Below are 24,980 nucleotides of genomic sequence, written 5' to 3' on the forward strand. Positions count from 1 at the left end.
AATATTTTCCAGTACATATAAGGTTGCTAAAAAGAGTGCCTGACTAGGGGGAAAAAGGACTATGCTAGAATGTGAACTACGTACTGATGAATAGGAATATGGTTCATTCATCCTATTCATGTCCCCGGGGTTTCCAGCATAAATTTAGCCTGGCTCAAAGTAAAATGCTCAAGGAACATTTACTGCTTTCAACTGAACTGGGACAAATGCACACTTCTACCTTTGGTCCAGTTTTCACTCTATATAAAGCACTGTATTTGAAGTACCTGAGCTGTTCCTGGTCTTGACCTTTGACCTTAAATTGAGTAAGGTAAGCCAATAGGCATACACTTCTGCACCAACCTTCTTATAAGATACACAGAAATGTGTTGTCACTGGGCTGTGATTCTAGTCTTACGTGATCTGATTCCTGTTTCTTGGATAGGTTAGTATCAATGCACACAAGTACTTGCATTTATTCTTTTATTTTTAAAAAATTTGCCAGAGGACATGTACCCTTGTTAGAGAGAGAGGGAAAGTTAGAAAGCACCCCTCCACTGGGGATGGTGACACTGCAATCCCTTCTCTACCTCTGTGGGGATTTTGAGCATACATACATATGTACCTGGCATGTTTCTTAAGCAGAAGGGTCTAGCACTCAAACTGCATGGTTGGCCATGTGGGATTCAGTCACCCTAACCACTAGGTCACAGGCTGGCGCTGTAACTGCATTTTCAATGCAGGATAAGTATATTCGTATTAGTAAGATGGAACAAAGGCCTTATTTTTCTAAATTTTAAATAACAGATACATAGCATCTTAAATTATGACATCATCAGCAATTTTAGACATGAACATAATACACTGTATTACACTGCAATGTGGTAGGCTTCCATTTTAGGAGCTGAAATAAATTTCACATGAAAAAAGATTTATTTTAATTCACATAAAATACATTTAGAATAAGTCTAGATTTTCACCATCAAAGTACTTAGAAATAAACACAGAGGAGCTTTAAGATGTGTAAGTCTCCATTCTGTCCAAAAAGCATTTATAAAAAGTTTTTTTTTTTTTACAATTACTGATCGTCACCTCGTTGCCTTAAATTTCTAGGTTTTCCATTTTCAATTCTTCTCTTTTTGAAAACTGAGGCCACTCCATCTGCCACAACTCCAAGAGAAGTAACTGTTTTTTCTTTAAATACCACTTTGGGTTCCCCACCAACATCAGCTTCTGAAGTTGGTACATACTCATTTTCAGTACTTGGAAGTTCCAGATCTACATCCTCACTGTAACAAAAAGTAAAAATAAAACCATTATTTGAGAGATAAAGACAAACTGTTTTTTTTTCCATTTATTTTTATTATCATCATAATCTTCTTTATATTACATTGGATTACATATAACTTTACAGTGTATTACATTGCTTTTTCAAAAGGGAATGCCATGCATGTCAGTCAATACAGAGACATTAATCTCCCCGCTTCAACATTCAATATCTTTTCTATGATTTTCCCAATTATTATTATTATTCTAATTATTTTTTAAAACAGTCAATCACTATTTCTCATTTTGCTTGTAAAAAGACTTTACCCATCATGAAATACTTCTCAGACCAATCCAGTTGAGAATACTATACATGTCATCACCAACAGGTAATAAGCCATATCCGTCCTGCCTCTCTATTGTTCTCTTGCTATCTTTCTCTATCCTCTTCTCTTCACCTCCCCCATTCCACACTGTCCTATTCTCGTTAAGTACCTTCACTGCTTTTATGTCCTCCAATTTTTTGCTCTCTACCATAGAGTGCGGATAGTCGGTATATATTGAGTGGATACATACAATATCTTTCTTTCATAGCCTGGCTTACTTCACTCAGCAATAGATCCTCCATATCTGACCTCTTTCTATCAAATGCCAGGGTCTTGTTATTTTTTTATGGCTGAGTAGTATTCCATAGAATATATATACCACACTTTTCCAATCCATTCATCGGTTTGTGGACATTTAGGTTGGTTCCATGTCTTGGCAATTGTAAATAATGCTGCAATAAACAATGATGTGCAAGCACTTTTCTGACTGAGCATTCTCCTGTCTTTTGGGTAAATACCCAGAAGTGGGATTGCTGGATCAAATGGCAGGTGTATTTGTAGATCTTTGAGGAACCTCCATACTGTTCTCCACAGTGGTTGAACTAGTTTACATTCCCACCAACAGTGTAGGAGGGTTCCCTTTTCACCACATCCCCGCCAACACTTATCACTTTTTATATTCTTAATCTTTGCCATTCTGACAGGGGTTAGGTGGTATCTCATTGTGGTTTTTATCTGCATTTCCCTTATGATGAGGGATGTCGAGCATTTCCTCATATGCTTTTTGGCTGTTCGTATGTCTTCCTTAGAGAGACTTTTGTTCAGCTCACTTTCCCATCTTTTAATCGGGTTAATCATTTTTTTTCGCATAAGGCACTTGAGTTCCCTATGTATTCTCGTTATCAGTCCCTTGTCTGAGGCATATTTAACAAAAATATTTTCCCATTCTGAGGGTTGTCGGTTCACACTTGTTACTGTGTCCTTTGCTGTGCAGAAACTTCTTAGTCTAATATAGTCCCACTTGTCTATTTTAGGGATTATTGCCTGTGCTTTGGGAGTCTTATTTAAGAAGTCTTTGCCTACTCCAATGTCTCCCAGAGTTTCCCCAGCATTTTCCACAAGTAGTTTTATTGTCTGAGGTCTTAGGTTCAGATCTTTGATCCATTTTGAGTTGACTGTTGTTAATGGTGAAAGATGGGGGTTCAGTTTCATCTTTCTGCAGGTGGATACCCAGTTTTTCCAGCACCATTTACTAAAGAGGTTTTCCTTTTCCCAATGGATTGACTGATATCCTTTGTCAAAGATCAGTTGGCTATAAGCTTTGGGAGTTATTTCTGGGGTCTCTATTCTCTTCCATTGGTCCACATGTCTGTTTTTATGCCAATACCATTTTTTTTTTAAAGAGAGATTTTTGCTATAGGGTGTGTGTGCTCACTGGAGAAAGATAGACAGACAGACAGACAGAAAGACAGAATGCAAGAAATCATCCCCCAGGGCGATGGCCACACTGCAATCCCTTGTCTTCTGTTCTCTCAGGATCTTGGGTAGGCATGCATATGTGCATCCACCCTGGCATGAGTTTCAAGTCACCAAGTCCGGGACTTGAACTGTGGTCAACTACATGGGAGCCTGACAATGTAAGCATTATATCATATGCTGGTGCCAAAGACAAATATTTTTGTATAACCTGTGAGCCCACCAAAGCTCCAATAGTATTTTTCTAATGATAATAGTGAGAAGTTAGCAGTTGGTCATTTTGGAATAGGAAACTATGTTAAAATACTGATTTTTATGATATGATTTAAACACTGAGCACTTATTTTAGGTAGTCACATATTAGGAAAAGTTCCATCTAATTTTTTTATTCCTGTTGCACAAAGGATACATCACCTAATGAAATGCTTGTGTATATAAGTAGTACAAACGATAAGGGAAAGATACTTGTGGAAAGGGATTGTGCCATAGACAGGGACTCTGCAGGTTTACAAAACAGATGATGAAAACCATGAGACCTCAATGTCCTATTGTAAGACCCCATACAGCTGTCTGCTTAGTAATCCCCTTCAGCTATCCACATGGTTAAGTTATAAATAACTGGCTGGTCCTGAGACTAGTACCTGATTAACAGCCTCTCTTAGTACCCTATTCCCTCAGCAGTCAGCTGGTAGTTGAAAGAGCTGGTAAGTCACATCATACCTACCAGTCCCACCCGAAAGGTTTTGAACATGGATGGAAAGTTCATTATATTTAACTTTCTCCAGTAGCTGAGAATATAAAAACTCTTGGGAACCGCACATCCTATTTGGACAAAGGTGTTTGACAAATAGGAGATGAAGCATCTGATAATGTTTGGCAAACAGATGCCTTCTAGAATTCATCCTAATTGTGTTAAAAAATGTATTAGGCCCAGCCATGATGGCCATATGGTAAGATGCTGTATTCTATATGCCGCGACCATATGTGAGGACTGGGTTAGATTCCTGACCCAACCTAAACGCCAAGTGTGATGGCAAGTGCCTGTAACTCCAGTGACTCAGGGATGCTGAGACAGAAAGATCTCAAGCTTGAACCTGGCTTAGGTAACACAGTAAGATCCTACCTAAAGAAAAAGCCAGTGTGATGGTCTGTGCCTACAGTCCCATCTCGGAGGCTGAGACAAGAGTACTGAGACGTAGCAAGATCCTGTCTTAAAACAACCACCAAAAAACCCATTAAATATTATTTTCGTTTGCTTTTCCTACTTCCCTATTTTCTCTTAGACGGCAAACAATGGTGTTTTTCTTTTTAAAAACTGATTAGAGGGCATGTGTGTTCAACAGAAAGGGAGAAAGCATGTCCCAATGGAACATGGTCATGCTGCAATCCCTTCTCCATTTCTCAACCATGTCAGGACTTTGAGCATGAACATGCCGGGCAAGTTTCACAAGCCACCAGAGGTCATGGACTTGAACTGTGCAGTTGGCCATGTGGGATCCAGCTGTCTTAACTACCAAATCAATGACTGGTCTGAGCTGATAAAGTATTAATTCTTGACTTTTTATTCTTACTTTACATGAGAGGAAACTGAGGCTGAGAGAGAGATTACTTAGTCAAACCAAACTGTTATGTAAGTGATAGGGCTTGATTTAAAACACAGGTCTGTTGGACCTCAAACTTACATTCTTTCCCACTCTGTTCCCAGGTGAAACTTAAGAAATCCCATTAGCCAAGCAAAGAAAGTAATAAAGAGCAGTGATTTTTGTTGTTGTTTTTCTTTTTTTAAAGAGAGTTTTGCTATACGGTGTGTGCACTCGCCGGAGAGACAGAGATAGCGAGAAATCACCACCTAGGCGGAACAGCCATGCCACAATCCCTTCTCCTCCATTCTCCTCTCAGGATTTTGGGCACATATGCACATGCTCCTGGCGTGGGTTTTAAGTCACCAGGTCCAGGACTCGAACTGCAGCTGACTACGTGGGAGTCTAGCGACATAATCATTATGCCATCTGCTGGTTTCAAAGAGCAGTGTTTTGATTATTTTGACCAGTTCTAGAAATTTCTATGTAAGACTCATTTATTTCACTGAATTTTGGTTGCTTTGTCTCATATTTTGATGGTGACCAAGCCACAGCATTATCAAATGAAGTTATGTTAATGATACAATAAAAAAGGCTTCCATTTTTGAAATCACGGTCTTAGAAGTTCCTTACTAAAGGTTAACAAAAGTGGTAGTAGGAGATACCCTTGACACATAATCAGAAGAAAAGAAACCTGTATTTGGGGAAAAAAAAAAAAAAAAAAGATGAGAGCCTACAGGTATATTACAGAGGGACCAGCAGTTGCTGTAATGGCTATGTTGCTAGACTCCCATGTAGTCGATTGTGGTTCAAGTCCCAGACCCAGTGGCTTAAACTCACACCGAGTGCGTGTGTGTGAGTGCCCAAGATCCCAAGAGGAGAATGGAGGAGAAGGGATTACAGAGTGGCCATCCCCTCAGTGGGTGATTTCTCATTTTCTGTCTATCTCTCTCTGTCTTTCTGGTGAGCACATGCGCCCTATCTCAAAAAAAAACAAAAAAAAGAAAAGAAAAGGAAAAAAACCCGTAAGTATATTACAGAAAATATGCCTTCTTTTCAAAACAGTTACAGAAAAATACTAAGTACTCCACAAAACCAATAGGTGGAGAGTGCCTGAGAAGAAAGGGTCAATGCAGAAGAAAGCAGAGCTTTTTGAAAGTCAGAGATACAGTATTCAGAGGATTTTACTGAAGTTCTGGGATCCAGCCATGTTTGAAGTCACTGCACCTCTATACATAACAGAATTTCTGTCATGTGCAAATGAAAAAGTGCACTGGAGTGGACTACATATTAAACTGGCTGCCTAGGTTAGACTGAACAAAAATGGATTCACTGAACATTCATCACAAGGACAGCAGAATATTCTTGATACATTTAAGAAATCGTAGATTTTTTTTAGTCAGGGTCTCCCTAGGTTATGATCCTCCTGCCTCAGCCTCATGAGTAGCTGGACCTACAGGCATATGCCACAGCACCTGGCTTTTAAGGTGGGGCGGAAATTAGCTTTAGCTTGCTAAACAGCATCAACCAGTATGTGCTGGGTTGGGATCTAAACTGCAGTTGTCCATGTGGGATCTGACTCTTGCTGGCCCCAAGCTGGCCCCAAGCTGGCCCCCTATTTTAATTATTTTAAAAAGCAAGCTCACAGGCTTAGCAGGTGGTATGGGGTTAAGGCATTAGATTTCCACATGTCCCACCACAGTTTAAATCTTGGACCTGGTGGCTTGAAAATCATGGTGGGCACATGTGCATGTATGCCCCAAATCCCAGGAGGATGGAGAAGGGACTCTGGTGTGGTCATCTCCCCTAGGGAGTGCCTTCTCATTTCTCCTCTCCCTCTTTTTCTCTCTTCCTGGGCAAGCACATATACCCTGTAGCAAACTGAAAAGAATAAAATTATATAAATTTAAAAATAATTAGAAAAAATAAGACCAGTCTGGAAATGAGATACTTTTTATACGAGTATACCATCCCTAAAATGAGTTACTACAATTTATGAAGGTACTGGCATGTAAAATACTTATAATAACAGTGGGATTAAAGTTTTAGGTACTTACTGAGACTCAACTTCTTCTTTAATTTCTTGCCATGCTCCATATGGGTTTGGTTTTTTAAGAGTTCTGGATTTTTCTTTATTTAGACCTGATGAATTCTTTTTTGGAATACTTTTTTCTTTCTGTGTTTCTGAGTCAGTTCTTTCATCACTATTTTTGCTTTTCACCTGAAATGGAAAAGTCAAGAGAAAATAAACTTCCAAGTAAAATTACCAAGACAAAACCAAAATTTCTTTTTTTCTTAATTGCCAGAGGGCAGGTGCATTTATCAGTGAGATAGAGCGAGGGAGCAAGCATCCCCTGACCAGGTATGGTCATACCTCAATCCCTTTTTCTTCGTATTTCATCCTGTTGGGATTTTGGGTACACACACACATGCCTGGTATGTTTTTCAAGTTCCTGTGTCCAATATTTGAACTGCAGGCAGCCATGAGGGATCTGGCTTCCTTAACCGTAGGCTATGGGATTAGCCCCCCACAAAAATTTAAGTAGGTCTTTGAAAATCTTGTTGATTTACTTTTATATATATATAAATATATAAATTCACTTCATACATTAAATTCTGGCACACAAGTACATAGAATAATGATTAATGCTTCATTAGGTTTTTCATTATGTCTAAAATGGTACTATATCATGACCAGGATTGACTTTCAAAGTAAGATACTGTTAATGTCATGAGTTTTACAAAAATGGGTCTCTTTTACTCTCTCGTTTGCTTTCACATCTTACTTTTTTATCCTATAGTGACCCACACCCCCATTATATTGTGCTTTTTAATCTATGCCGTATCATGAGATTCTTATATGTCCATTATCTACTTAAAGAACTCCTTCAACTTGTAAGTCTCAACTGAAATCTGTTTTTTGTTTTTTTTTTGGTAGAGGTTTTCACTACAGGGCGTGGGCGCTCACCAGACAGAGGGAGACAAAGAGACAGAAAGCAAGAAATCACTCCCCAGGAGGGATTGGTCACGCTGCAATCCCTTCTCCTACATTCTCCTCTTGGGATCTTAGGCATGCACGCACATGCGCCCGGCGTGAGTTTTAAGCCACTGGGTCCAGGACACGAACCGCAGTCGACTATGTCGGAGTCCAGCGACATAGCTATTATGCTAACTGCTGGTCCCCGATCTGTTTTGGTTTTTGATGTCAGGACACTGCCACAGCCTCACTGGGCTATGTAACTAGTGACTTTGTACAAATTAGAAAGGCATCCTGCTAGGACAGAGCAGTTATCATGGGAGCTCCTAGATGGGGCTTATGGCTTTATGGTGCCCCGTGATATAATAGTCTTGTGACTCAATTTTCTGAGTGTACTATGTGCTAGATTTTAGGTTCTTTAGAAATTGTATAATTATGGGTAGCCAATCCAGGACACTGTTCTTGATTCATTCCCTCCTGTGGTTAGTACCATAGGACAGGAAGGCAGTACCCACTTTGCTCTTAGCAATCTAACTGCTTTCAGGCCATAGCTCTTTTTTTGTTTGTTTGTTTTTAAATGAAGAGGGGGAGGGAGACAAAATTTTTTTTTTTTTGAGAGGTTTTTGCTATAGGGCACGTGCACTCGCCAGACAGAGACAGACAGAGAGATAGAAAGTGAGAAATCCCCCCCCCAGGGGGGATGGCCACGCCACAATCCCTTCTCCTCCATTCTCCTCTCGGGATCTTGGGCACACATGCACACGTGCCCGGTGTGAGTTTAAGCCACCGGGTCCGGGACTCGAACCGCGGTCGACTACGTGGGAGTCCAGTGACATAGTCATTACGCTAACTGCTGGTCCCAGGAGACAAATATTTTCAATGGTCTTGCCATGCCATGATCTTTGTGCTCCAGCCTCCCAGTTAGCTAGGATTATAGGTGGATATGACTACACTTGATCTGTTTAGTTGGTCCAGGAGCCTTACCTAGGTCTCTCATGTGTTCTAACCTTGTGTGGCTGCTCCCGACCACTTGGCCACAACTTCTTTAACGAAACGTTCTTATAGCAGTATAATCTTTTTTCTTTATGCTTTGATCCTCTGGCAGTAAAAGTCTCTTCCTCTTGGCTCACACCATCTTCTATGTACTCTTCTCTTCCATTCTTTTTTAGATGATTTAGTGACCTCTGGCCAGCACTCTGTATTAGGTGATGACTCTGGAAACCTTGGCACCATTTTCCCTCTATTCAAACTCCTGCTAGGGATCTTAAAAATCCTTTTGGCCTTGGGCCAGCAGATGGCATAGTGGCGAAGGCACTGGACTCCCTTATGACTGAGCATGGTTCAAGTCCTGGAGCTGGCAGCTTGAAAATCAGCCAGGTGCATATGTGTGCATGCCCAGAATTCCAAGAAAATGGAGAATTAAGAACTAATATCTAGCCACCCTTTGATTATCTAACTTCTCAATATCTAATTTTTCATTTCATAGTCAAAGTTAGATAGCTTTTATTTTTAATGAAGAGATGGAGGGAGACGAATGTTTTCAATGGTCTTGCCATGCCATGATCTTTGTGCCACAAAGTTATCTAACTTTTCATTTCATATTCAAACCACATATACACTGGAATGACTTTTCAGCTCCCTGTAATCTGAATTCTGCCATTTAAAACTTTGATGAAACTTCTGGAAGAGTATCAAGGACTTTCTAACCATCAAATGCAACAGACATTTTCCCTTTTCTAGATCTAATTAATCCTTCATACACTGTTTGGCTTCTAGAACACTGAATTCTTCTTCTTTGCATCTCTCTAATTATTCTTCCTCATTATACCTTGTGGACTCCTTTCTCTGCATGTCACTTAAATGTCATATGTTTCATGTTCTCTAAGGCCATTTTCCTATTATCTCACATTCTGAGATTTAAAGTTATACCAGTACACTAATGATACTAAAACTAGTATTCCTTGCCTGGAAATTCAGACAGGCCTATTCAGACCACCCTCTATGATAGAGGCCTCTCAAGCATAGAAAGTTTAAAATGAACTCAGTAACTCTGGCTCTGTGGCCTGGGGGCTAAGGCTAGATTCCACATGGCTGATTTAATGATTTAAGTCCCCGGCCTGATGGCTTGAAAAATATGCAGGGAACATCAGTATGTGTGCCCAAAATCCTAGAGAGAGGGAGAGAGAGAAGAGATGGGGTTATATAATGAGTGTTCGCCATGGTGGGATGCCTTTTCCTCTCCCTCTCTTGGTCTCTCTCTGGCAAGCACACATGCCCTCTAATGCACACACATCCATACACACAGAATTAAATGAGCTAGAGTCTTGCTCTTAAATAGGTATCAGTAAATAGTACAACTATTCAGTTGCCAAAAATCTGTTTCTTGGCTTTGGCTTCATTTCTGTATTCTACTAGAAGCTAAAGGTCTGTGGAAGTTTTTATAAACTGATAAACTTTTGTGAAGAGTAAATCGAGAACCTACCTTAAACTTTATTTTTGGTCTTTTTGTTTCTGTAGAGACTTCCTCTTCTGCTTCCTTTTCCCTATCGGAATCACTATGTGAATCTGATGATTTGGACTCTTCTACAGTAGGAAGAAATTTACCAGCCTTACTGGAAAGCACATCACCAGTGCGTGGAATGAAATCATCAGGTTTCTCCCATCTGGATTCTGCTCAATACATTTTAATAATCATATTATTTAGTTTCAAGTTCTGTTCAGATGTTTTTCCAACATAACACTTCCTAGGCACTTGCAATTATTAAATGACAATATTTTATCTATTTACACTATCACTTCATCAAGACAATAACAACAGTTTTAAACCCATTTGCTCTTATATTGTCTAGAAACTGATTTTAAACAACCTGGATTTATTACATTTACAAACTACCTACATTCGAAATAGAGACCTTAGAAGTGGGTGATGCTGGGACCAGCAGTTGGCGCAATAGCTATGTTGCAGGACTCCCATGTAACTGACTGCGATTCAAGTCCCAGAACCGGTGGCTTACACTCACTCTGGGCGCATGTACATGCCTGCACAAGATCCTGAGAGGAGAATGGAGGAGAAGGGACTGCAGTGTGGCCATCCCCTGGGGGTAATTTTTTGTTCTCTGTCTCTCTGTATCTCTCTGTCTTTCTGGCAAGTGTATGTGCCTTATAGCAAAAATCTCTCCAAAAAAAAAAAGAGAAAAAAAAAGAAGTGGGTAATGCTTTCTAAAGACTCTCACGCTTTACCTGATAGTAATTTCAGGAAACACTGATAATGAACATACATAAAATTTTCTGGAATTTGAAAAGTGATATATTGTGAAGATCTGAATTAATACAATGTCATTTTTATACTGGGGTTATATGAGTGGATCTCAACTGACTGAACTCTACTGCCATCCAGTGGTTCACTGGACTTAGAGCAAAATGATAGCATTTCTAATTATCTTGTAGTTATTTTCCACTTTAGGTTTAATAAAAGAGAGAGAGGCCAGCCTGTGGCCTGATGGTTAAGGCAGCTGGGTCTCACATGGTGAGCCACACAGGTCAAGTCCTAGATCCCGTGGCTTTAGAAACACACCCAGCACATGTGTGTATGCCCAAGATCCAAAAAGGAGGGAGGGATGGAGGAGAAGGAATTACAGTGTGACCATGCCTCACGGGTTCTTGCTTTCCCTCTGTTCCTCTCCTGTGAACACATGTGCCCTTTGGCAAAACTAAATTTAAAAAAAAAAGAAAAAAGAGGAAATAAAAAAGACGGTATACTTTATTGTTCAACTGGGACAATTTTAAGGGTGAAAGGGGCTGTTATTATAAATTATAGTGGTCTAGGTATAAACTAAAATCACTTGTGGCAAATTAATATGTATAGCCCCTTAAGACTTTTCAGCACTAATGAAAACATTATTTTTCCTTATCTGTATTTCACACAACTAATGAGTTTTCAAGAAATAATTTATTAAGCACCTCTTATGTGTCAGGCATGGTTTTGGGAACTTACGGACATCTGACCCTCATGATCCTACAGAGTACATATGATCATCTCTATTTACTCAAGAGTGACCTCAGGCTTAATGACTTCCCATAATTATTACATCACTGGATAAGGAATGAAGCTATGCACTGAGCTCAGATCTGTCTTTAAAGCTATATTATGTGGCTATATTATTTTATCTTTATAAAGATTCAGAACTTCAATTTTAGTCTGATATAAACATTATCACTGGCAGGCTAGGTATCTGCCTGGAGGTTAAAAAGGCATTTCCTTCCTAAAAGATCTAATGCTATTTAGTAGGCTTAGATAGTAGGAAAAATAGAAAAACAAAACAAAAACCACACAAATGGGGAAAAAAAAATCTGCCTTTATCAAAGTTACACAAAACTAGGCCAGGTGTGGTGATGTAGTGGTAGTGCAACTGGACACAATGGCAAGGTCCTAGCTTTGTGTCCCATGGTCCTTGGATGTGCATGCCATGATCTGAGTTGGCCAGGACTGGGGATGTTTTGCAGCATGAAGACCCTGTTGGAGGTAATTGTCTTTCTCTCTCAATAAATAAACAAAAAAAATTTTAAAAGGTTATACTAATAGGCTATTCTGGTAAGTTTAACTGCAATAGAAACCAATGATACTACTTGAAGACAAGTTTTATGAATTTTAGTTCTTAAGCATTAATTAAAAATTTTAAGATAATTAGACAGCAGGGCCAGCAGGTAGCATGGTGGTTAGGGGGGCTGGACTCCAACATGGTTGAATGCATTTCGAGTCCTGGACCTGGCTGCTTGGCTTCTTATTCTCTCTCTCTCACTCTGTCTTTCTCTGGTCAAATTTAAACAAACAAACAAACAAATAAATAAATAAATAAATGGATAAATAAAAAAGTTAAGTAATTCTTTAACAAATATAATTACAGCAATTATGCATGGCTTGCAAATATTTAAATAACTAAGACATTATACTTAGTAAAGGTGAAAATTTGAGATTTTCAGTTACTGATAAAATAGCTTCAGTATTTTTTAAAAAGAATGATTTTATTTAGTTTTATTTATTTATTTACTTAATTTTTTTTCTGTTTGTTTGTTTGTTTCCAAACTGCCAGAGGTTGTGAGTACTTGTCAAAGAGAGACAGAGAAAGAGCAAGAAAGTGAGTGAGAGAGAGAGAAAGCCACCAGGTCCAGGACTTGAAAAGCAGTCAGCCATGTGGGAGTCCAGAGCCCTTAACCACCACGCCACCTGCTAGCCCAGCTTTGCTATATTTTAAAGAATCATTATCTTATTTTATTTAAAATTTGTTATAGGACACTCAGCAAAGAGCGAGAGAAAGTGAGAAAGCAAGCCACTAGGTCTGGAACTTGAACTGCGGCTGGCCACGTTTTGAGTCCAGTGCCTTAACCACCATATCACCTGTTAGCCTCTTCAGTTCTTTTTTTAGAATTATTTTATTAACTTTATTTATTTATTTAAATTCCATCAGAAACGGACAGAGAATGAGAGAGAGAAAGTGAGAAAGCAAGCCACCAGGTCCAGGACCTGAACTGTGGTTGGCCATGTGGGAGTTCAATGCCATTATCTACCACACTACCTGCCACCAGCCCCCAGTTTTATTTTTATTTATTTATTTTTAAGGGATTACCTTACTTGGGACCGGCAGATGGCGTAGTGATTATGTTGCTGGATTCCCACATAGTTGAACACATTTTGAGTCCTGGACCTGGTAGCTTAAAATTCATGCTGGACATGTGTACCTCTATGCCCAAAATATTGAGAGGAGGATGGGGAAGGGATTGCTACATGGCCATCCCCCCAGGGGGTGATTTCTTGCTTTCACTCTCTCTAGCGAGTACATGCCTATAGCAAAAATCTCTTAAAAAAAAATACTTAGTTTAATATTTATTTATTTATTTATCTTAATTTGACTAGAGAGGGAGAGAGAGATAAAGAGAGATGGAGGAAGAGGGAGAGAGCAAGGAAGTGAGAAAGTGAGCTGCCAGGTCTGGGACTAGAACCACAGTCAGTCATGTGGGAGTCCAGTGCCCTTAACTACTGTACCACCATTTGGCCCCCAGTTTTGTTTTAAAAAAGGAAAAGGCGAGATGAGCTAGGTGACTATGTAAGGTACCTTCCAAGGCAGTGATTTTACCTATAAAAATCATGATAAAAACAAGTAGTGTTAGAGAAAGATGAAACAATTGTTATAAATTTGTAAATACAGTATTAACTGAGAATAACATTAATGCACATTAATGTACAGCATAGTATGTCATACACCTAAATCTGTTTGCTGGTTACTGTATTAATGTTCTTAAATTACAAAAAAAAAAAGTGCTATATGGTTATCATTACACTAACATTTTCAAGCTCAGATGATTCACCAGGAGGGTAATAAAGCAGTTTCAGTTATAATTTTAGATAGTCAAAATAATCAAAGGTAACACTTACCTCCTGTTTCTGTATTATAATAATATTTATAACCATCCTCGCTTAAACCTTCTACCCAAACGGTCTTCATCCCTGTCTAATGTGAGAGAAAAAAACCAGCATAAACTGAAGATAATGGTGATGGTCATATTCTGAAAAACTAAGCCAGAGCCAGCCTCCCTTCCATCCCACTAGAGTTGGAACTTGGGAGTTAGGGACAGTGGTACTGAGCGTGGCCAGGAAGCTTAGTTTACTCATCATGAGCCAACTTTCAAGGAGAGAATGCTTCACCTCTGAAAGGAACAACTCTTTCCAGATGGAAAGGGACATGTGAATGGCAACTGACTGCAAAACAACTAATATTTGCCGTATACTGAGTTTTTGGATAAGATATCATTGTTTTGCCTTCAGATAAAAGGATTACAGGAAGAAAGGAAAAAAGTGTGCATGGGGGCGTATTTGGAAGTAAATCTGCTTAAATCCTACAAAAATCCCAGAAGCCAGTAACTATAAAGAATAAAACAAAAAACTATCAATGTGCTTCAGTTACCTTTAAGTTTCCTTGAAATCCTTCAGGTTTCTCCCACTGAGATGCTTAAAGCAAAATATATTGATTTATAAAACTCTTGCTTTAAAAAAAACCCAAAACTTTCCAAAATATTTGGCAAAAAATGTACAAGACATTCATTGTGTACACAACACTATAGGTATACAATTTAAAACATAATTAAATAAAAAAGAACCAACATATACCCCAGTAGTATTGTACAAAAGATTACATATGAGCACTACATAACAAGAAAGAACAGAATGGAAGATCAAAAAAAATTTTCATTTTTTGGAGAGGTTTTTGCTGTAGGGCACATGTACTCACCAGAAAGACAGAGACAGGGAGACAGAAAGCGAGAAATCACCCCCCGGGGGGATGGCCACATCGCAATCCCTTCTCCTCCATTCTCCTCTTGGGATCTTGGGTATGCACGCACATGCGCCCGTTTTGAGTTAAAGCCAACGAGTCCAGGACTTGAACCGCAGTGGACTACATGGGAGTCCAGCGATATAACCATTATGCCAACTGCTGGCCCTCAGAATGAAAGATCAAAAATTACTGGAACTTCCACAGGAATTATTAGAGCCACGTAAAAGGCTTTCTTTTAAAGACCTCATAGAACTCAGGCTTGATGTACTTTTGAGTGCAAGAATATATAAAGTATATATTGAACAATAGATCCAGCAATTAGCACAAGATGGGAAAAACGAAATAGCTGATAATTTCTTTTTTTTTTTTTTAAAGAATTATTCAATTTATTTATTATTATTTTAAGTTTGCTGTAGGCATGTGAGCACTGTGCCAGGCATTGCGTTAGGTGCTAAGGTATAAATGGTAAGACATCATTCTTGAAATGCTCATCTTAATGATCAGCTCAAAAGTAATTCCTATAACTACTCTCTGATCCACATATCACAATTCCTCATTTTTGAGCTTTTAAAATCCCTCCTTGTACAGGCCAGCAGGTGGTGTGGTGGTGAAGGTGCTGGACTTCCACACGGTCAACCAGTTTGAGTCTGGACCCTGTAGCTTGAAAATCATGCCAGGCATGTGCGGATGTGTGCTGGCCTAAAATCCTGAGAGGAGAATGGAAGAGAAGGAACTGTGGTGTGTGGGGTAATTTCTCACTTTACCCCTCTCTCTCTCCTGCAAGTGCATATGCCCTGTGGCAAAAACCTAAAAACCAAAACCAAACTAAACCAAAACAAAAAATAAAACCAAATTTCTGGAAAGTAAAATGATACATAAATATAGAATAAAAACATTCATTTATACCAGAATTTATACAGAGTAAAAATCCCAAATTTATTTAGCTTTTAAGGAGAAAAAGACGCTTTTGATGTTCTTACTAAAAAAATAACACTGTGGGGAGCAGCAGGTGATAGGGTGGTTAGGGGTGCTGGACTCCTACATAGCTGACCATGGTTCAAGTACTGGACCTGGTGGCTTGCTTGCTTTCTCATTTTCCTCTCACTGTCTTGCTCTGTCCCTCTCTGGTCAAATTAAGTTTTTTTTTTAAAAAGCTAAATACAGTAATTTAAAAAATAATAACAACATTGTGTATTTATGTTATTAGAAACTGATACCTCTAACATTAAGATGAAAAGAATACTTTGCTAGGTCAATAAATATAGCTTATTGAAAACAAACCAAAAAAACCAATATGGACCAGTGGATAGTGTGGTGGTTAAGGCTGCTGGATCCCACATCACCAATTGCATGGTTTGAGTCTTGAATTTGGCAGCTTGAAAAACACACTAGGCACGTGTATATGTGCGCCCCAAATTCTGAGAGGCAAATGGAGGAGAATGGACTCTAAGGAAGCTATTGCCCTGGGGGGTGCTTCACTCTTCTCTTCCCCCTGCAACCTCTGAAAGCATGTGCCCTATGGTAAATTAAAAATCAAAACCAAACCAAACCAAGTTTCTGGTTCCTGGATTACTTTCAGATAGAAAGTCTTTTCCATAGAATATTTTATTTTAAAGCCCCCTATAATTTGTCAAGTGGATATGAAATGCCTTCTTTCTTATTTTTTTGGAAAGGTTTTTGCTACAGGGTGCAAGTGCTCACCAGAAAGATGAGAGAGACAGAAAGCGAGAAATCAGGGGGGATAGCCATGCCACAATCCCTTCTCCTCCATTCTCCTCTTGGGATCTTGGGCATGCACGCACATACGCTCAGTGTGAGTTCAAACCACCAGGTTGGGACTCAAATCGCAGTTGACTACATGGGAATTCAGTGACATAGCCGTTACGCTAACTGCTGGTCCCAAAATGCCTTATTTATATGTACAGTATTTTCAGAGGTTTTATTGAGAAAATCTAAAGTTATTATTTATTTGTAAGGAACCCTTTATTAAGGTTTTGACTGCCAATGACACGGAATCACTATGAGAAAAGTATTACTTCTTGAACAAGCACATAATTGTTTCACCTTCGTGGCAAAAATTAAAAATTAGTCTCATTGTTTAAAATGTTCCAGTATTAAATAAAAATTCTAACAAAAAAGAAGTGTTACATTCCACTAACAGAACTCTTTTCTACTAGATCTACACCTAGATGACTTACCTCCTGTGGTAAGATTGTAATAGTAATGATGACCCTCAGAGGTTACACCTTCTAGCCAACTGCCCTTTGAAGGATCTTTTTCTTTTTTTCGTTTTTTCTTTTCTTTTTGTTGTTTTGGTGCAGGCGTGGGTGGGACAGTGCTGGTTACTGGTGGTATGCTTGGTTCTGAAATTTCTAGAGACGACAGAAGCACAAAGTAGCAAAAAGTTATTTATTTTTTAAAGAATTATTTTATTGAACTTTATTCATTCTATTTATTTATTTTAAGGGACAGAGTAAGAGAGAGAGGGAGATGGGAAGGGAGAAAGCAAGCTGTGAGAGAGAGAGAGAGAGAGAAAGCAAACTGCCAGGTCTGGGACTCGAACTGCAGTTGGGCATGCAGGAGTCCAGCACTCTTAAACACCATGCCACCTGCTGGCCCTCTTTTTTATTTTTTTTAAACTAACATAAATGATGTTGTTATAATTAAAAGCCTCACAAGAATCTTTTGGGAACTTGGTAATACTACTATGAAGTTCATTTGTAAAAATAAACATGTAAGAATATGCAGGAAATATATTTAAGGAAAACTTAGTCCTATCAGGTATTAAAATTTATTCTAAAATGATTGTAAAAAAAAAACAATCCAGCAGTATGGAACTAATGCAGAGGAGACAAACATATAAAGCCACTGCGGATTTCCACTGTTTCTTCTTAGAGGAAAAAGATCTGATCAGGTTTTAGTCTTATCTATCAGGCATTTATATTGGTAAATGAAAAAAATGTGTAGTTCTTATAGCTGTACTTTTTCCCTAAGGACTAGACATTCCCAATACCAGTTAATAAATTCATTCCTAGTAAAAGTATAAACCAGCCCCACATTTCTGGAGACTGCCTGATATTAGCTTTCAGTATATAAAATATATTCACACTTTAAAACGCAGTCTTGGGAACCAGCAGTTAGCATAATGGCTATGTCGCTGGACTCCCACGTAGTCGACCGTGGTTCGCGTCCCGGACCTGGTGGCTTGAAACTCACGCCGGGCGCGTGTGCGTGCATGCCCAAGATCAAATTGATATCTTCTGATGGTCATGAATTTATCGTCAAAAGAGAGCATGCACTAACATCAGGAACAATAAAAGGCATATTGAGTGGCCCAGGTCAGTCTGCTGAGAATGAAAACAATGAGGTCAATTTTAGAGAGATCCCTTCATATGTGTTATCAAAAGTGTGCATGTACTGGGAGCAGCAGTTAGCATAATGGCTATGTTGCTAGACTCCCACTTAGCCGACCACGGTTCGAGTCCTAGACCCGGTGGCTTAAAACTCACGCCGGCGCGTGTGTGTGCATGCCCAAGATCCCGAGAGGAGAATGGAGGAGAAGGGATTGTGGCGTGACCATCCCCCCTGGGGGGTGATTTCTCGCTTTCTGTCTCTCTGTCTCTCTCTGTCTGTCTGGCAAGCGCACACGCCCTATAGTGAAAACCTCTCCAGAAAAAAAAAGAAGATATCAATTTGACATATATGCCATCAGGGCCTTCACAGCCACCTTAAGTTTTCTCCTCTCCATCCGTTCTGTTCTTAGAAACTTTTACTTTGCTTCCACAGGAACTTTAGTAGTTTCTCATCAGCCCTGTAGCCACCACAGCAGAGTCCCTGTGTATTGCCACAGCCCCTAATCCAGGGCTACCCCCTACCCCAGTTCTATAACTGTTCTTAATTAATGAAGGCAATGGTAATTAACTTCACAGATATATTGCTTCAAACCTTAATTAAAAGCTGTTTTTATTAGAGTAAGGAATACCACTCTACATTGACTATCCCAATCACTATCAACAACTGAGATGTTATGTTTGGCTTAAGGACAATGAATTTGCCATGGAAGTAATGATCATAGATGTTTTCCAGTAAAAGCTTAAATGTGATAACTAGACAGATACATTCTAGTTAAATAATGCCATTTACCCAGAACTTCATTACTCTCAAACCATCAAAATATCTGCCTTGCAGTAGTGAAGTCCATGATTTGTCCACAAAGGCTCATCTGCTATACATTTAACCACCTAAATAAATGTTATTCATAGTTTTGAATATATGGGTAAGTGAGCTACAGTTATAATGCAAAACCATTTTTTAAAGAGTCATTTTTAAAAATTTTATTTATTGTATTATTATTATTTCAATTTGACTAGCAAGAGAGGGAAAGTAAGAAAGCAAACCACCAGCTCCAGCACTCGAACCACGATCAGTCATGTGGGAGTCCTTAATCACCATGCCACCTGCTGCCCCACAAGGCTTATTTTTTAATGGACAGTGTCTTTTAGCCAAATAATTAAACTATCTAAAAAACTCAATGTGTCTCTGAAATGAACGACTCACCAAGGACAGGGCTACAACTAGGTCATCGCAAAGGTAGTATGGCTACTATAAACAGATAAGGCATTAAAAGCAAAACAAGAGTGCATGCATAGAGTCCCATAGTCTAAACAGGGCTGTGATGCACATTCAAAGCACTGACAGCATAACCTGAGTGTATAACCTCTTTATGGAAACAATCAAAGCTCCCTTAAGCATGACCTCTGATGTTACTTTTAAAACATGCTGGCTGCTTATTTACCTGACTTCAAGCCAAGCCTTTTCAAATCCTCTTGGTATGCTTTAAGGGCAGCTGCTTCCATTGCAGCAAACTCCTTTGATGCCTTTTCTTCTTCTTTTGCTTTATCCAGGCTTTTCTGTTTAATCTATGTGAGACAAATATACAAGTCAAAGTGAGATAAAGGATGGACACTTAATAGAAAAACTGCTGAGGAAACAATCTGAATTACCTCACTGATCCTTTTTGCCACATTTTCCTTATGATTTTTTCCTCTTTCATGAAATTCAACACTCTTGAAGAGAAAATACAAAAGAAAACAACATAAATACAAAATACATAGTAAAAAGGAGAGTAAAAATTGGAATTGAAAATAAAATGGAAATGCAAATGAATGGCAGAAAAGATTTTATCAATGCTAGATAACTAAACCACTGTATTTATTATTATTCCCTCTGACTAGGTTTCCTTTGGTTCTTAAAATAAACTGTGATGACTGTACTAATGGAGAAAAATACAAAGTACCCTTGATGACTAATCTAGTGAATATGATTGTAATGAGGACTCAATAAGACATGAAGCCAAAAGAGGAGTGGAAAAAAAATCTTAAGAAACAGCTCTTCACATCTAATGTCAAAATGAGTAAGTCTCTAGAATTTTATTGCTTTATTTGCCGCATTAAGCAACATACAGAACAATGATTCCTAGAGCCTTATTCCTCAAGACTGGGACAAAAATAGACATTTAAAAATGTTCATAAACTGTAAACAAATACCTTTCTATGGTGTGCTACTGGCCCAAAATGTAAAACTCCAACACCTACAGAAGACGATTTGTCAATGTTTATTGAAATTACATGAACATTTATCCTTTGACTCAGCAATCCCATTTCTGGAAGTTTATTATATAGATATATCTGCATATGTACAAAACAGTATTATATACGAGGTTATTCACTGTAGCACTGTTTATAAAAAGGTGGCCATCTACAGGGGACTAGTTAAACTATGATACATTCCCTTAAGCTGCTATTACAGAGAACAAAGCAGCTCTTTATGTGTTGATATAGCAAAGGCATCAAAATATTTTATTTTGTTCAATTTTTAAAAACCTATGGTGTAAAAGTATATATATTACCTTTATGTATGCTAAAATAAGAACCTATGCCTGTATACTTGTGTGAGCAATGGAAGAATAGAAAAGATGAAGAAATGGTAGCCTTTGGAGAGTTGCTGGGTGGGGACAGGGGTGGGTAAGTGAACATTATTACATATTTAGACAACCAGAAATGCTCCCTGAATCCAACTGTCTAGTTGTATGCAGTAGGAAATTCTTGGTAAGTTCTACAAAATAAGTTCTGTCAACTGAATAATAAAATAATGCTGGGGCCAGCAGGTGGTGTAGTGGTTAAGGAATGGACTCCCACATGGCTGACCATGGGTTGAATCCCAGGCCTGGCTGCTTGCTTTCTCACTTTCCCTCTCTCTCTCATATGCTGTGTCTTTCTGATGAATTAAAAAGTAATACAAATTTTTAAAAATTAAATAAACAACTCTTAAAAAATAATAATGCTACTAACTGAGCTCCTCTAAAATGCTGCTATGAATAACTCTTTAAAGCGTGGCTTTGTAAAGCAAATACTCATTATTTCTTTTTGATATATTAGGTCTCCTAAAGCTGATTACACCACACAAAGAATATAATACTAAAAGACCATCCAAAATTAAATAAATTGTGCTGCTGATTAAAGGCTAAATCAATATTAGCAACTCAAGGAAAATAAAGACAGACTACAATGAAAGGGATTATTTACTCCAAATAACTCATAAAATCCATTTTACTGCCTGGGTTTCTCCAAGAGAGAGACTTTCAGTAATTTGTTTGATTTTAAAAATTCATGGCACTTGGGACCAGCAGATAGTGAAGTGGTTAGGTTGCTGGACTCCCACATAGTTGATTTGAGTCCCGGACCCAGATGCTTAAAACTTACACCAAGCTCATGTGCATGCATGCCCAAAATCTCTAGAGGAGAATGGAGGAGAAGGGATTGCAGTATGGCCATCCCCCCCAACCCCAGGTGGAGTGATTTCTCATTTTCTATCTCTCTGTTAAGCACACATGTCCTATAGCAAAAATCTCTTTTAAAAAAAAAGAAATTCATGGCATTTATTTGTAAGGATGGCCTAAGTCAAACAAGGTAGTAAAAACTATGTCAACTACTATAAAAGACCAAAACAGAAAAACAAAAACAAAACCACCTCACAGATAATACCAAATAAATGTCTACCAAAGAAATGCAGCATTGTTAAAGATAGGACTAATACTTTTGTGTAGCCAATTCTGTCATCCAAAAGAAACATAAATATCTATTTACCAGTTAATCCAGTGTTTATGTAATACACACAGTACACGCACAAGGGAAGTAACTTAGTGGTGTGCTTTCGGCTTTATGTCTTAAAAGTAGATCCAGACTATGGGTTACAACAATAATGAACTTAACAGGGTTTCTATATTTATATTTCACGATAGAAAATATGACATTCTTTTAAATTTAAGTACCTAAAGATACAAACTTTGCATCAAATATATTATCTTATATATATTATCAAATATATTAGCAGAAAATATAAAAAGAAAACTACGATCATTATTTTACACACACACACACACACACACACACACACACACACACGGAGAGGCTTGTGTTATAGAGCGCGTGCGCTCAAGACATAGAGACAGAAAGCCAGAAATCGCCCCCCAGGAGGGATGGACATGCCACAGTCCCTTCTCCTCCATTCTCTTCTTGAGATGTTGGGCATGCATGCACATGTGCTCGGTAAGAGTTTAAGCCACGAGGTCTGGGACTTGAACCTCAGTTGACTACACGCGAGTCCAGCAACATAGCCATTACCATTACACCAACTACTGGTCCCTATATTTTCTTTTTTAAAGAGATTTTTGCTATACGGCACGTGCACTCACTGGAGAGATAGACATAAAGTGAGAAATCATCCCTTAGGGAAGGTGGCCAAGCTACAATCCCTCCTCCTCCATTCTCAAGATCTTTGGCACATGTGCATACGTGCCTGGCATGTTTTAAGCCACCAGCTCCAGTATCGAACCAAGGTCAACTACATAGGAGTCCAGTAACGTAACCATTATGCCATCTGCTGGTCCCGTTTTTTATTTTAAGGGCTTTCTCCTATTGCTTCATTTCAAGGATGGCTGTATTACTAACACACTACCATCATTATTATTATTTTTTTTTTTAGAGCTTTTTGCTATAGGGCATGTGCACTCGCCAGAAAGAGACAGACAGACAGAAAGGGAGAAATTGCCCCCCGGGCGGGATGGCCACGCTGCAATCCCTTCTCCTCCATTCTCTTCTCAGGATCCTGGGCACACATGTACACGTAGTCCCCACGTGAGTTTAAGCCAGTAGGTCCAGGACTCGAATCGTGGTGCACTATATAGGGTCCAGAGATATAGCCATTATGCCAACTGCTGGTCCCAACACAACACTATTATAATGTAGGTGTTTCAAAAACATGAATGAGGGTTGGCCTATGGCACAGTGGTGCTGTTCAAACAAAGGTGGATTCCACATGGTGATCATGGTGTGAATCTCCAGCCTGGTCTACCTGAATTACCCCAGACATGCACCAGAGTGCTCAGGACAGGAGAGGGCTGAAGGATTGGAAGAGGGAAGAGAAATATGAACAGACTCTATGGTTGGTGCTCCTCTCTCACAAATGTGACCAAGTGTACTTCATTGTAAATAAAGGAAAAGATATTCTTGGAGGAGGAAAAAAAAGGATGAAATTACCCACTCATTGTTCATTCCCAGAAATGCCAAAGAGAAATAATTTGGCTTAATATATATAATGAAAAGGAAGAAGACTGAGTTTTCATAAAAAGTAAGAAAAATCATTTACAGTTTTTGAAAAATCAGGGGCAACTGTACATGAAAGTGCTTTGTAATCTCTAATAACAGAAACACTTCACACGAACTCATTATTATTCATTATTATACTAATAGAATTATCATACAGGCCTATTGTCGGCTATCCAGCACTTGCAGTAATCACAGAATTTCTTTGGTTGTGATTTCCAGTAGTCTGCCCTGAAAAAAGAAAAAAAAAAGTCAAGACGGGAAAAACAAGTCTGAGCTTATTTAAAATTATAAACGGTAAAATTCTGCATGCTTTACATGCTTTTCAACCGTTTGAAATACAAGTCTCTGCGATAGAATCTTGTCTTGTTATATATAGCTCCCTGTTTTATTGTCTGGCTGAAGCAGTCCATTGAAATTCTGTTGCCAGTAGAACAGAAAATGTGTGCATCAGATTTATTATAAAACCTCCGTAAATAAAGCAGCTGTTAAAAATTCCTCATTTGTTATTGTCATCGGGCTGAGAAAAGGAACATCTCAGATTAGGATATTCTTTCTCATTTCTGGCTTTGTAGGAGGTTGTTGTAATGTAGGCCTGGGGAAACTGATGAAGTTTTGCCTTAAATCGAGGTATTTGAACTAAAAGAAAAAAAGCACAAGACCACTTTCGGGGAAGGTTGCGGTTCCTTCTAGACTATCAGTTAATGTAATTTATTCCAGAGCCTCGAGGAGTTAGAAAAGCCAAAGAACCCCTGGAAAGGTAAACAAACAAAAAGAAAGAAAGAAAAAAGAAAAAAATGAGGCCGTGAGCACGCAATCCACTTCCAGGGAGCGAGGGAGACAGCGGTGACCGCAGCCCAAACCCGAAGTTTCAAAATTCCCCAGGGTTCACGCGCTGGAGACCTGAAAAGGGCGTGGCGACCCCCGACAGCTCCGGAAGGGGCCCGGCGCCTCGTCACCTGCCGCGGTCCTCCACACGCCCCGACTGGCCGCTTTTCTCCCACTACAGGGCCAGGAGTCCACGCCCGCAGGGCGCCTGAGGGGCAGCATTTCTGTCCAGCCCCAGGAACCAGCCCAGCAGGTCCGGAGCGGGTCCCGAGCGAGTTCAGAGCGCGTCCGCCACGCCCCCGACCGGGGGCGGGAGGAGGTGGAGAGGAAGACCCCGGAGGCAGGGCCGCCCGGAGAAACAACATCTCGTTGTTCAGGGCCCGAGACCCAACTCACATGACTGCGCCAGAAGCTCCGCGTGTCGCCCGGGGTCCAGGTCGGATTCCCGCTTTAAAGCGGGGTGAGGCGGGCCCGGCAGGCCCACCCAAGCCTCTCTCCGAGCCTGGACACCTCCCACGTCCCTCCTTTCCCCGGAACGGCGTTACACGGTTCTCAAC

The 24,980-nt window shown here is 39.3% G+C and overlaps 1 protein-coding gene across 3 annotated transcripts; it reads right to left on the reverse strand.

Moving 5' to 3' along the window:
- Positions 1 to 589: 589 nt before the first annotated feature.
- On the reverse strand, positions 590 to 24,974 carry WBP4 (WW domain binding protein 4). 3 transcript variants are annotated; one of them, XM_014590536.2, is made up of 10 exons: positions 24,499 to 24,813; positions 23,754 to 23,826; positions 19,936 to 19,998; positions 19,728 to 19,851; positions 17,131 to 17,304; positions 14,564 to 14,607; positions 14,035 to 14,110; positions 10,087 to 10,274; positions 6,685 to 6,848; positions 592 to 1,268 (listed from the first exon to the last, which is right to left on the reverse strand). In XM_014590536.2, exons 1-10 carry the CDS (start codon positions 24,786 to 24,788, stop codon positions 1,058 to 1,060), a joined length of 1,407 nt encoding a protein of 468 aa, XP_014446022.1. In that variant the 5' UTR covers positions 24,789 to 24,813; the 3' UTR covers positions 592 to 1,057. The 3 variants fall into 3 exon arrangements, with proteins under 3 accessions (XP_014446023.1, XP_014446022.1, XP_006155565.1); XM_006155503.3 differs by lacking the exon at positions 24,499 to 24,813 and adding an exon at positions 24,820 to 24,974 and having other exon boundaries at positions 594 to 1,268; XM_014590537.2 differs by lacking the exons at positions 14,035 to 14,110; positions 14,564 to 14,607 and having other exon boundaries at positions 590 to 1,268.
- Between the last annotated feature and the right edge of the window lie 6 nt (positions 24,975 to 24,980).

This window comes from Tupaia chinensis, unplaced genomic scaffold, assembly GCF_000334495.1.
Source record: "Tupaia chinensis unplaced genomic scaffold, TupChi_1.0 Scaffold000458_2, whole genome shotgun sequence".
NCBI lineage: Eukaryota > Metazoa > Chordata > Mammalia > Scandentia > Tupaiidae > Tupaia > Tupaia belangeri.